The following is a 14249-nucleotide window of genomic DNA, read 5'->3' on the forward strand; positions in this document are numbered from 1 at the left end:
GGCAGTCGATGTTCTCCGAAGTGCTACTCAGTGGTTGGTTTTCCTTGGAACACTTGAAGAATGTACTGCTCTCTACGTGTTTATGTGTGAATACCTAATAAGTCGTGTGTTAACAATTGGATTGGTAGCTCAGCCAATGGCTAGCGTTTGTTCAACGTCGTCAATGACGACGGCATTGCCCTGAAATAACTTTTTCTCGGAAAATCGTGTAGGCGTTATCGATAAGCGACTTGTGCATATATGTTTAGCGTTCGTTTGAACTATTTCATTTTGTGTTGTCCTGTAGACGTGACGTGTTACTCAACCAGTTACCGTCAAACACCAACCGATGTCGGCGCCACAGACATCGAATGTACTTATCAGTACACGTAGTAACCAGCATCTGTCTGCTGTAGGGGATCCACCTCGCCTCACGTTTGTCACCGGAGCAGATCAGAAACAGAGAATACGTGGTAAGCTGTTTGTGTTGGAGGTAACGTTCCTGGTTTGTGGTCAAATGCGATCGCTCGACAAGCAGAACACTCGGGTTTTATTCCCGCACGTTTGAAGCCTATTACTGGTGTTCTTACATCGTGTTGTTGCTGAAAAAGCGTCAAACGCGGCGTAAAACACTATTTAGTAACTTACTCTTACTGTGATTCAGATTTCAGATTCGGTTTAGTTATGCACAGGTGTGGATTCCGGGGATGTCTAGGTCCTAAGAATATAAAAGTTGTCGATGAGGATCCAGTAAAAGCTTGTGTGATGTAGTTTTGCGTCATCGTTGATCATGCTATCAACCACTCGTTTGTCCAAGGTCGACCATTACCCATTTTCAGTCACCCAGTCGTTGGAAAATGTTTAATGTAGCTGTCAATGCTGGGTGGGTCGAGGGTTTGAGCTACAGTCATACTTGTATCTCTGATATATTGCTTTAACATTGCCAAAGACTTGATTTTTATTGGTATAGTAACACGTAAAGGACTTTCATTATACTCTAGCACTGATTGAAGGCTAACGTGCTGGGTTTTATCGCTCTTGACCATGTGTGGTGTAAGGTAATTTAGGTAAGCATAAGATATTAACTTGATTTTGTATAGAAATGTTTTCATTGATCGATACTTCCGGTGGATATTTTTTGTTATTATATTATTTTTTAATAGTCACGTAATATTGAATTTCTCAGGCAAAGGATGGCTTGCGAAACACACATGTCACACCTTTCTTTAAATTTAATAAATTAATAAATAAAAACATGGATTCTTGCGTCGAGATCGATTGAAAAGAATAGTTTGTCTCGAACAATCCAGCATGTGCTCTGAAATGAAAAAACATAAGGTGGAAAATGCTTGAACAATGTTAGCACGCTCAGTGGTGTACAGTTGTCTTTGAAACAAACCAATTATTCTGCTGCATTGGCATGACTATATACAGGACTGCCTCCGTGGTTTAGTGGTAGAGCGTCCGCCTAGAGAGTAGAAGGTCCGGGGTTCGATCCCCGCCGCGTCATACCAAAAGACTCAAAATGATGGCACTTATTGTTGCCCTGTCTGGCGCTCGGCATTAAGGGGCTAAAACAAGGACTGGTCGGCACAGTATACTGTGTTTGAGTCCGGACTAGTACAATCAGTGAAGCACAGGTCATGTTTAACCGACGTTTGTGAAACCCAAGGATCATAATCGGTGCGGATATGGGATTCGAAGCCCCGATCAGCGTCAACTGGCACTCTTCAGGCTGTTGAGGTTACTGCAGGCACGTCGCAAATAAGTACAATAACCTTGGACGCGACGTTAAACCCAATTTCACCTCACCTACAATATATAAAGTGGTGAGGTGAAATGGGGTTTAACGTCGCGTCCAAGATTATTGCACTTATATAGCGACGTGCATGTACGTGTGTGTGTTTGTGTAGCTGCTTGTACTAGTCCGGACTGATGCCGATTTATAGTGCTAGATCACTGAGATACCATGCCGCAGTTTAACATGAAAACCCCACTCAGACACAGTATACTGACTCCGAGCCGACCAGTCCTTGTTTAGCCCCCTAATGCCGAGCGCCAGGCAGGGTAACAACAAGTACCATCTTTTAACGTCTTTTGGTATGACGCGGTCGGGGATCGAACCCCGGACCTTCTGCTCTCTGGGCGGACGCTCTACCATTAGACCACGGAGGCGGTCCTACTATATATAAAGGGATGTTTAAGTGTTCAGTCGTCACGCTGAAGGCTCGGGTTTCCCCACATGGGCACGATGTGTGAATCCCATTTTGGTGGCCCCCGCCGTGATAATGCTGGAATAGTGCTGAAAGCGGTGTGACGCATTAATCAGCAACTCACAACAGTTAATTCCTAATTAGATAAATTTGTTCTACTTTTCAGAGACTTTCCTGTGCTGCACGAGCATTTCAGAAACACAGATGCCACCTGTGATGACCATCACCTTCAGTCACGAGGTTAAGGATCACGTGTATGACGTCACAGCACGTGCAGACGGAACAGTCGAGTTGTTGGTAAACTATTTCGTATGGTTATTACCAATAGAGTACTATTACTGTTGTGTACGTGCCGATCACTACTTTCAAGAAACTATTGAATTTACCAATGTGCTAGGATAAACTAACGAAATACTTATTTCATTTATAGGACCACAGCTCTCTCCCGTCAACCGCGTTTCAAGATGGACGCCACTTCCTTATTTCGCAGGAAGTTGAAAACAATGTGAGCTATGTGGTGTTCAAAAGTGTCAAATTTCCAGGTAACCCAGTTATTTGAATCAAGTTAAGCGTCAAAAGTAAGATACCGTACGGTTTGTTAAAATGTAATGCAAACCTTTCGACTACAATTATTTGTTTGTGGAATGTTTTGTCCGAGTGAGAGACTGGCGTCTATGTATTTGGTTAGAAATAAATAAATTTTCCCAACAGTGAGTGAGTGAGTGAGTTGGGTTGAACGCGTCTTTTAACAGTATTCCAGTTTGTCGCGGTGTGTCAGCTAAATGTGGGAGGAAAGCCCGAAGTGATGCAGGTCTCAGACGTTTACCACATCGGTGAAACCCACGAACACGGGTATGGTGCTGACAAACCTAGAAACATAATCGGGGCAAACATACATTTAATACATGATGAATTTGATTTATCCTTGTACCAGTAGCCATATCTAATTTACATTTGTACTTCTAGGAATCTATCTCTGTTGCCACGACAACACTCTCCAACTACGGACCCCTCCAGATGCTCATGAGGAAAGGACAGCCTTTCATTTTGACTTGATGCAAATTCAGTGATATGTAACGTGATGCCTTTGTGTGTGTGTGTGTGTGTGTGTGTGTGTGTGTGTGTGTGTGTGTGTGTGTGTGTGTGTGTGTGTGTGTGTGTGTGTGTGTGTGTGTGTGTGTGTTCAGTTTCCCTGGGAGAACAGAAATGTGAGATATCTATATATGTGATCAAACAAAGACACTCAGTCCATTATCATGATTGTTTGTTGTATAAAGTGATCACTGTGATCACATATCAATGTCGATAAACCATGAGTGAGTGAGTGAGTGAGTGAGTGAGTGAGTGAGTTGAGTTGAATGTTAGGCCACTTTGAACAGTGTTTCCATGTATTGTAACACTCAACATTTGAGAGGGATACTGGGCTATTTCATATTGTTATGTAACTAAAAGACCGCAGCCGGTGGCTCGAATTGTGTCCATAACTTTATTAACTTTAAATAAAACTGAACATGATCCTGATCAATGGCAATATGGGAATCGCGATACTATTTGTATGACACCATCTCCAGGCAGCCAATCACACACATACAGATTCCACACTCACTCACTCACCTTTAAATGTGGAATAGTATAGTATATCTATGTGAAGCACAGGCCATGGTTAACCAACTTTTGTGAAAACCACCTGGACGGGTACTGTTGTCAGTCCAAGGATCATAATCGGCGCGGATCAGGGTCAACTGGCACTCTTCAGTCTGTTTAGGTTATTGTTGCGAAACTCATGTATATTCACATCATCACTGAACCAACAACCTGTAATTAATGTGTAAATAATGTCGGTGCAAACATTTTAGTTATAGTGACTATGATATATATAAACATTCAGTGTTAGCACTTTCAAGACTATATGCGGGTAGAATTAAGAATGTATTTGAAAGAAGAAGCAAAGGAATTTGTATATTACACTTTGTATTTCAATTTAAAGATGATGGGTAATTTTGTTAGTCCCTTGGGCACACCAGAAACCTATGATTGTGGACGCGAATCCGGGTTCGCCTCGAGTATGTTTCTAGGTTTGTCAGCACCATACCCGTGTTTCAACGAAATAGTAAACGTCTCAGACCTGCATCACCTCGGGATTTTCCTCTCATATTAAGCTGACACGCCGTGATAAAACTGGAATACTGTTAAAAGCGGCGCTAAACCCAACTCACTCACTCTTAACTCATTGTAATTCAATATGATAAGTGACCCCTTTACTCAACAAACCCATCTGACTCTAAGTGAAAAGGTATATTACAGACGCATCATTATTAACTTTACTATTATTTCCTCAATAAGATATGTTGTATCCGCTGTATATACCTATTGTTATTTTAGCATACACACCCCAAAAAAACCGCATGGAAAGAGTCAATTTCAATTGTTTTTTTCAAAACGGGTGTTAGATTATAACATTCTTACAAAAGAAGTGGCACTTTAAGTTCATGGAAAGGTTTCAGCGTGTCAAAACGCACCATTTTTAACAGTTATGCGTCTGCGTCAGATAGTACAAATTGTCATGTCGTGGAGAAAGAACTGTTTGCAATGTGAAGGAATCGTGAGCAGTGATACCGCTTATTTAAAACCGCATTGCAATCAAATATGTATATGTACAAAACGGGAGGGGGGGGGGGGGGGGGGGGGGGGGCATTTGTGGGTCGACCTCGATGGACAGTGTAATGTCCCCCCGCACGAAAGGCCATGTTGTCCAAGATGGGTGATTAACCTAGATTGCTCCCAGTCAGTGAGTCTATCTTTAAAAGATACAAGAGTTACCTGTGATTGAAGATAACCCGCATAACATTACAGACAGGTAGGTCAATGTCACTCCAGACACCCGTGACACGCGTTGCAGGACGAGTGGGATAAGATTCCACAAGCTCGGATCCAAAGACTTCATCAGGTGGTGGTCACAATAGGTACTGAGAACAACGCCCACTTGTAATCTGACTTCATCATGGAACTTTCCTTGTCATATTTGTGATTACTGACATTTTGCATTTGTGCAATCTGGCTGCAAATAATGTTGTTTTAAATGGGTTATCCTTCTTTGAACATAGCAAAATATATTTGTGCAAATTCACAAATGCGTTTCTTTTTGGGGAGCGTATATATGTGTTATTGTAAAGTATTTGTCTCGCGAAAGCCCAAAGGGGCATTCACTTTCAAAGCATCCATTACCTTTTTTGTAAATTACAAAGTATGGCACATATATAGTGTTTCTGCTCTTCTGCATTAACTACATACAAACCGATCAACGGGACCTCATATAGCCCCATAGCATGCCAACAAGGTGGTATTCAGATTTACCAAAACACCTTGACCTTAAATATCACAAAATCTGTGCCATGAACATATCGGATTGTGAAAGATGGCGTGGCAAGAGCTCTGAACTGTGTAAAATCAATTGGGGTAATATCTGTTTTAATACCAAAGTCGCAGTCTTCCAATAAAGTCCGGGCAATAAGTGAAGTTTAATTCTGGGTCTGAAATGGTTGATCGATCCTATTACTGATCAGATAAATGGGAAATGAAAGTATGTCTACGCGTATTGTACCTTGGGGGGTATTATCAGTATGACAGTCATTTTCATTTTGTGTATATTACGAAAATCGGTTACTAAATAATTAGCATTTTCTGCAACTTTCGCATTGTCGTTTCCCGTGCATGAAACAATGTTATTGCCTTCCAAATCTTCCTACAGATGTCAAACAGGTCTACATCGTGTCCACTGTACAAAACTGACCTTTTCTAGTTAAATATTAAATGACACCTTTGCTTTAGGAAATATAAACGTCAAGGCCATAGAGTAACCAGTCTCGATGATCCGTCGAAACAGATTCCATTTGGCGTAAAAGGTAAAATAGTGGTGGAAATATATGAATGGATCACTGAAATTCAGTGATGACTCCAGGTGTTCGTGAAAAGGGAAAGCATAATCTTCCCAACGGAAGCACCCATCTCTGCATTAAAAAGTACGTGTTGTCTGACGCCGCACTGCAGTACTCACGACATGTAAACAAACCAGAGAATCAAGAAATCAGAAATCCAGTCACATGACAGCGCATTTGCTGATTTTGTTGAAACTAAGAAGGACATGTCCAGAAAAGAATGTTCAGTCTACATTTATGGATCATAACAATTTTAAACAACAGTTGGTCTCTTTGCTGATTGGTTATATGGATGGGCGACGATAAAACACTTTTACGTCCTGTGCTCTTCTTGAAATGCCATGAATTAGATCATTTAAGAAATAAATATCTCCCATTATATTATTGTAAATATACAAATACTGGAAAAGAAATTCACTTATGGCTTGTTCTTATAAACCTCTCCTCTTACGACTAGCCCGGTATGTAAAATATGGACTGTGTATGCTCCACTAACTATTGCCTCATTTCTTTGTATACAATGTGTCGCTTGTCAACTTCTTTATGTCACCTAGGTGATTCTTGAGAAATAAACATCTTCTTCTTCTTGATATATTTCCTGTAAAAAGGTTTTCAACCAGTCCACTCACAAGAACGCTGCCTTGGCCAGTATCTCAGTGACACGGCGGCATGTCAATTTACTTCATGTGTAAGAAAACCGATTGACTTTTCACTTTTAGTCACCCACGAACATGGATATGGTACTGACAAACCAAGAAACATAATCAGAGTGAACCGAGATACGAACCCACAATCATGTTCTGCCACACCTAAGGGTCACTCACCACAGCGAACAGCGGTCCCTCAGGTGACTGTGGAACACCATATTCAATACACCTACTTCGCCTACTTTAGTAGAAATTTCTTATAATTATGGAAATTGTTTTGTCGCTATTATGCATTAAAACTAAACGTTAAGAGAAACATCGCAGGATTTCCCAGTTGATATTACTTTCTCTTTTATTTTTAAATAATTTACGACTAGGAACATTGAGAAAACTGTCCAAATTCTGTAAAATCATCATGTCATTGTTTAAACCTATCAAGTAACTCTACCTCTTTCTGAATTGCACATATATTACAACCCTAGTAAATCTGTATTAATATGCATGCATGCTCGGCAAAGATGTTTTTGTATATACTCTATATTTATTTAAGGATTGACTGTGTAATGTTTTTGGTTCATTGAGGTATGAATCGAAAAACCAATTTGCAAACTGTATGAATCCGCGTAGCCTGATATGAAACATTTAATTGTTTCTCTTTCCTTTTGAAATGTACATGCCCAAGTGCTTAAGGAGAGTCATGCATGTTAAAAATTGTCAATGCACACTGCATGCAAAACAAAAGGAAATTGAAACATTGACATCAACACAGGCCAAATAACATTTCTGATCCAAGTCAGCACTTGATGAATACTATTCCCCTGAAAGCACTAAAAAGTAAAGATCAGAATATCCTGACATGAAACAATGGGCATCTTTCAAAAACAATGCTAACAACGTGCTTATGTTTATCTAGCAACATACTCCAATTTCCATCATGTGCTTTAACAGCATTCTGTATTCAAAGATATAAATCATGACACCGTGCTTTGTAATTCTCCCAAAGATATGACAGTTATACACTGAAGATGATGTCTCTAGATCATTTAACATACATAAACTTTATTGTACATGCCTATTTATTTATATAGTAACCTTTTAAGTACTCGACGTCCACCCAAAAGCTTCTAAGATGGTAAATATCCAGATACTTAAGATGAGCTGCTTCAATTATACCATGATGATGGTATTCATAAATACCATCGTGGGCAATAAGGAGTCGTCTCAGCTTGATGGTAACTTGAACTGGATTCATTTTCTAGGGCCTTCGGACACAACACTAGAATGCAGTCGGATGTAATACTACAGGAATTCAGTAGCGCCCAATTTAGATAATTGGAAAGTAGATGTGTTCGTTCTCACGGATTGAGATGAAGTGATGGGCTCCTTACTGACTTACACACTTTGGAGATTTAACGTGCGCTTTCCGACTGATGCGTATTTCGCACACGGACCGGCCAGGCCATTTAATGTGTTTCCGAAAGGGGCGAGGGTGGACTGTGCAACCCAAGAGGGGGCTTTAGGGGTTGCTTATATAGAATTTGGGAATTTTGAGATTTGGAATAGATGCCGATGGGGTTGGGGAGGAGAACTAAGGGAGCTGGGTATGGTGGATGATTGTTTGTTTTTGTGATTTTGATTTGGTAGGTTATTATGGTTTTAGATGCGTTTTATTAGTTCCGTTTTGATTAAGAATACGCCTAAGGCGTTGAAGTTTTCTAGTTTATTTTGTGGGTTTAGTATTGCTTCTAGAGTGAGAGCCTTGTTTAGATTGAGGGTGGTTTGTAATGCGGTTCGATGTGTTAGGTAGTGTGTGCAGTGGATGAGTGCGTGTTCTGGGGTTTCTGGTTGTTTGCAGTGTGGGCAGTTACCTGTAGTGTGTTTTTTAAATTTTTTTAGGTGGTTATTTAGGTTGGTGTGCCCTGTTTGGAGTTTAGTGATTACTCTGTCGATATTTTTGGATGGATGGAGAATTTTTGGTTTGGTTAGTGGTTTGCTGAGCACTCTTTTGATTTGGCTATTTGAGTTTAGATATAGGTTATGCCATTTTTTTGTAATTTTTTGTTTGTTTACACTTTTAATTTCTGATTTTGAGATGGGTAAGTTTAAGCTTATTTCTGGGATTTTGAGGGATAGTTTAGCTGCTTTATCGGCGTTTTCATTACCGTATATTCCTACGTGGGCGGGTATCCACAAGAAGGTTATTTGTTTGCCTGCTTTTGTTAGGTCGTTGGAGCTTTTAAGTATTTGATTTATTAATTTAGGTCGGTTTTTGGTATTTTTGTTTTGGAGGGCTTGTAGTCCACTTAGGGAGTCAGTAAGTATTAGGATTTTTTGGTTGTTTTTGGATTCTTGATTGTGGAGGGCTGAGGCCATGCCCATTAGTTCGGCCGTGAATATTGATTGGTTATTTGGGAGTCGGAAGGATTGTGTGGTTTTAGTTGGTTGTGTGGTATGGACTCCGAAACCTGTGTGTTTGGAGGTCGGATCTGAGGATCCGTCCGTGTAAATGTGACACCAATTTGGCCAATTTTTGTGTATGTATGCTAGTGTGGTAGTTTTAGCTATGTTTGGGTCGGTTTGTTTATTTATTTGGCTAGCTAGTGTTGTGTCTATTTTGGGTATTTTAAGTTTAGGGGTGAAGATATTTGATTGTTTGCAGTTTTGTTTAAGATTTTTAATTTGGTGTTCATTTAGGTAGTTTGTTATTCTTTGGGATCTTGGGGTAAGTAAGAGGGTGTTTACGAGCTAGAGCTTGGTTTTTAGGGCTGATGTTTTGGTTTATTAAGTTTTGGATGAGAGGGTTTGATTGGGACGCGGCCACAAAGTAACCACATCGGATTTTTAAGTAACACAATGTACTGCACCGTTTGATCAATCCCGATTTAATCAATTAACAATGATTGATAATCCCTGGAGATAACAGGACTAGATTGGTTGAACTCTTCTCAGACCTCTCCCTTTATACGGAAACTTGTTTTGACAAGAAGTTGATTGGTTTCTCAAGTGGACAGCGAGATTCCTTTCCGATCAAAGCCTAATGAAGTTGTAGTGTAGCTTTGATCTCGCCACTGGCTTCGAAAATGCTCTCCTTGATCTATAAATCTCTACTACTATGTTTATACTAAGGGTCAGTATAAATGTTTTGCACGGACTGAGGTCCTTCACTTCATCTCAATCCGTGAGAACGAACACATCTACTTTCCAATTATCTAAATTTGGCGCTACTGAATTCCTGTAGTATTACATCCGACTGCATTCTAGTGTTGTGTCCGAAGGCCCTAGAAAATGAATCCAGTTCAAGTTGCCATCAAGCTGAGACGACTCCTTATTGCCCACGACAATGCAGTGAAAGAGATTCTGACATTAGGTAAATATGAACTGTGTCTCTTTTTCAGTCCCCTGCAAACATGGCAATATTGGTATCACACTGAATTTTAGAATTGAACAAAATAAAATGATATTGTTGTGAACACATTTACCGAGATTTCTAATTACCCGTTTTATTGTTTTCAGATACCCAAGTCTACCATCTGATGCGGAAGATGACAGCCAACTCCTCCAACAACTGCATAATCCGAGGTGAACAGCTGATCCAGAGACGATGGGTGCTGGAAGGTGTCAAGGAGATGTTTACCATCTACAGACAACTCAAGTGGCAAGAGGTGCAAGCCTGTGTAAACGCCATCACCAAAGATGCTTCTGGAGAGAGTGATTCGGAGGCGGACTGGAATGGAGATACCTCTTTCAATGACGATGAAGCTTCCTTCACGGAACTCTTGTCCGACAGCTCATATAGTGAGGACGACGAAGACCAGGGAGACCTATACAGCAACGACAGCAGCTACGATATGACGACTCTCAGTCGAGCTTTGTCTGTAGACGACAGTGCACTTCATAGAAACGCCTAAGAAAAATCACAAGTCCCATCCACATCAACTAGTGCTGCATTTACCTTGTTATTCATTTTTTGTTATTGTACACAAATGTTGCCTGACAGTGTGCAAAGGGCATCCTATTATATTGTAAACCACATTTGTTTGTTGATGAATATGCTGAGGAAATAAATAATGAAGTCGATATTATAATCTTGATCATTTGCTGACACGCTCACGACATCTTGAAGACATCATTCGTATAGAAAGTTTGTGAGAGAGAGAGAGAAAAGGTTAATTTGAGATGGTATCTCACAATACCAAGCCTTCGATCATTTTACTTGGTTCTGAGTATGGCAATCATTCGCAGATATCGTCCTTAATCTATTCTTTGAAATAGGAAAAGATACAGACTAATCAATTGAAATGAAACACATTAGGTATTGATGGAGAAGAAGAGATTCCAAGGTAATGGTTGCACCATAACATTAAATACAGTTTGGAGCGTAGCAATTCGTTTGCCCGTATCCATGCCGATCCTATAGCAAAAGGATTTAGACAGACGAACCACAACCCCATATGATATTCATCTGAGAGAGATATATGCCAGGTTGAATTTCATATTATCAGAGCATTTAATTGTTTCTCTTTCCTTTTGAAATGTACATGCCCAAGTGCTTAAGGAGAGAGTCATACATGTTAAAAAGTGTCAATGCATACAGCATGCAAAACAAAAGGAAATTGAAACATTGACATCAACACAGGCCAAATAACATTTTTGATCCAAGTCAGCACTTGATGAATACTATTCCCCTGAAAGCACTAAAAAGTAAAGATCAGAATATCCTGACATGAAACAGTGGGCATCTTTCAAAAACAATGCTAACAACGTGCTTATGTTTATCTAGCAACATACTCCAATTTCCATCATGTGCTTTAACAGTATTCTGTATTCAAAGATATAAATCATGACACCGTACTTTGTAATTCTCCCCAAAACATGACAGTTATACACTGAAGATGATGTCTCTAGATCATTTAACATACATAAACTTTATTGTACATGCCTATTTATTTATTTATATAGTAACCTTTTAAGTACCCGACGTCCACCCAAAAGCTTCTAAGATGGTAAATATCCAGATACTTAAGCCAAATGAGCTGCTTCAATTATACCATGATGATGGTATTCATCAAAAATAGTATTTGAAATGCTTCAAAACATACGTGCTGTATTTCGATCATGTAAGACGGGTTGGGAAAATGGTCAGATTAACATAGCATTTACGACCTCAAACAGATGTGTACAATAAGTTCCAGATTTGACTGTACATGTCTTCAATTTGCCTTTGCCTACCTGATTAAGGATTTTTTAGGATTGTGGACATGGTTTTCTCGGGTTTTTTAATTGAAACTAAACGTTCAGAGAAGCATCAGACGATTTCCAAGCTGATAGAAGTTTCTGTGACTTGGTTTCTGTGGAAGCGAAAGTAACCACATCGGATTTTTAAGTAACACAATGTACTGCACCGTTTGATCAATCCCGATTTAATCAATTAACAATGATTGATAATCCCTGGAGATAACAGGACTAGATTGGTTGAACTCTTCTCAGACCTCTCCCTTTATACGGAAACTTGTTTTGACAAGAAGTTGATTGGTTTCTCAAGTGGACAGTGAGATTCCTTTCGGATCAAAGCCGAATGAAGTTGTAGTGTAGCTTTGATCTCGCCACTGGCTTCGAAAATGCTCTCTTTGATCTATAAATCTCTACTACTATGTTTATACTAAGGGTCAGTATAAATGTTTTGCAAGGACTGGAGTCCTTCACTGCATCTCAATCCGTGAGAACGAACACATCTACTTTCCAATTATCTAAATTTGGCGCTACTGAATTCCTGTAGTATTACATCCGACTGCATTCTAGTGTTGTGTCCGAAGGCCCTAGAACATGGATCCAGTTCAAGTTGCCATCAAGCTGAGACGACTCCTTATTGCCCACGACAATGCAGTGAAAGAGATCCTGACATTAGGTAAATATGAACTGTGCTCTTTTTCAGTCCCCTGCAAACATGGCAATATCGGTATCACACTGAATTTTAGAATTGAACAAAATAAAATGATATTGTTGTGAACACATTTACCGAGATTTCTAATTACCCGTTTTATTGTTTTCAGATACCCAAGTCTACCATCTGATGCGGAAGATGACAGCCAACTCCTCCAACAACTGCATAATCCGAGGTGAACAGCTGATCCAGAGACGATGGGTGCTGGAAGGTGTCAAGGAGATGTTTACCATCTACAGACAACTCAAGTGGCAAGAGGTGCAAGCCTGTGTAAACGCCATCACCAAAGATGCTTCTGGAGAGAGTGATTCGGAGGCGGACTGGAATGGAGATACCTCTTTCAATGACGATGAAGCTTCCTTCACGGAACTCTTGTCCGACAGCTCATATAGTGAGGACGACGAAGACCAGGGAGACCTATACAGCAACGACAGCAGCTACGATATGACGACTCTCAGTCGAGCTTTGTCTGTAGACGACAGTGCACTTCATAGAAACGCCTAAGAGAAATCACAAGTCCCATCCACATCAACTAGTGCTGCATTTACCTTGTTATTCATTTTTTGTTATTGTACACAAATGTTGCCTGACAGTGTACAAAGGGCATCCTATTATATTGTAAACCACATTTGTTTGTTGATGAATATGCTGAGGAAATAAATAATGAAGTCGATATTATAATCTTGATCATTTGCTGACACGCTCACGACATCTTGAAGACATCATTCGTATAGAAAGTTTGTGAGAGAGAGAGAGAAAAGGTTAATTTGAGATGGTATCTCACAATACCAAGCCTTCGATCATTTTACTTGGTTCTGAGTATGGCAATCATTCGAAGATATCGTCCTTAATCTATTCTTTGAAATAGGAAAAGATACAGACTAATCAATTGAAATGAAACACGTTAGGTATTGATGGAGAAGAGATTCCAATGTAATGGTTGCACCATAACATTAAATACAGTTTGGAGCGTAGCAATTCGTTTGCCTGTATCCATGCCGATCCTATAGCAAAAGGATTTAGACAGACGAACCACAACCCCATATGATATTCATCTGAGAGAGATATATGCCAGGTTGAATTTCATATTATCAGAGCATTTAATTGTTTCTCTTTCCTTTTGAAATGTACATGCCCAAGTGCTTAAGGAGAGAGTCATACATGTTAAAAAGTGTCAATGCATACAGCATGCAAAACAAAAGGAAATTGAAACATTGACATCAACACAGGCCAAATAACATTTTTGATCCAAGTCAGCACTTGATGAATACTATTCCCCTGAAAGCACTAAAAAGTAAAGATCAGAATATCCTGACATGAAACAGTGGGCATCTTTCAAAAACAATGCTAACAACGTGCTTATGTTTATCTAGCAACATACTCCAATTTCCATCATGTGCTTTAACAGTATTCTGTATTCAAAGATATAAATCATGACACCGTACTTTGTAATTCTCCCCAAAACATGACAGTTATACACTGAAGATGATGTCTCTAGATCATTTAACATACATAAACTTTATTGTACATGCCT

At 39.7% G+C, this 14249-nt stretch overlaps 3 protein-coding genes across 3 annotated transcripts; all 3 read left to right on the forward strand.

Moving 5' to 3' along the window:
* Positions 1 to 285: 285 nt before the first annotated feature.
* On the forward strand, positions 286 to 3284 carry LOC139449081 (uncharacterized). The gene is made up of 4 exons (XM_071230543.1): positions 286 to 452; positions 2359 to 2489; positions 2623 to 2734; positions 3159 to 3284. The coding sequence occupies exons 1-4, from the start codon at positions 329 to 331 to the stop codon at positions 3260 to 3262; spliced, it is 471 nt and encodes a 156-aa protein (XP_071086644.1). The 5' UTR covers positions 286 to 328; the 3' UTR covers positions 3263 to 3284.
* A 6775-nt stretch (positions 3285 to 10059) lies between these two features.
* LOC139448147 (uncharacterized) lies at positions 10060 to 10682 on the forward strand. Its single transcript, XM_071229665.1, has 2 exons — positions 10060 to 10141; positions 10288 to 10682. Exons 1-2 carry the CDS (start codon positions 10060 to 10062, stop codon positions 10680 to 10682), a joined length of 477 nt encoding a protein of 158 aa, XP_071085766.1.
* A 1915-nt stretch (positions 10683 to 12597) lies between these two features.
* On the forward strand, positions 12598 to 13219 carry LOC139448148 (uncharacterized). The gene is made up of 2 exons (XM_071229666.1): positions 12598 to 12679; positions 12825 to 13219. The coding sequence occupies exons 1-2, from the start codon at positions 12598 to 12600 to the stop codon at positions 13217 to 13219; spliced, it is 477 nt and encodes a 158-aa protein (XP_071085767.1).
* Positions 13220 to 14249: the final 1030 nt, after the last annotated feature.

The sequence above is a fragment of the Haliotis cracherodii genome, unplaced genomic scaffold, assembly GCF_022045235.1.
Source record: "Haliotis cracherodii isolate W230 unplaced genomic scaffold, xgHalCrac1.p SCAF_7, whole genome shotgun sequence".
NCBI classification, from domain to species: domain Eukaryota; kingdom Metazoa; phylum Mollusca; class Gastropoda; order Lepetellida; family Haliotidae; genus Haliotis; species Haliotis cracherodii.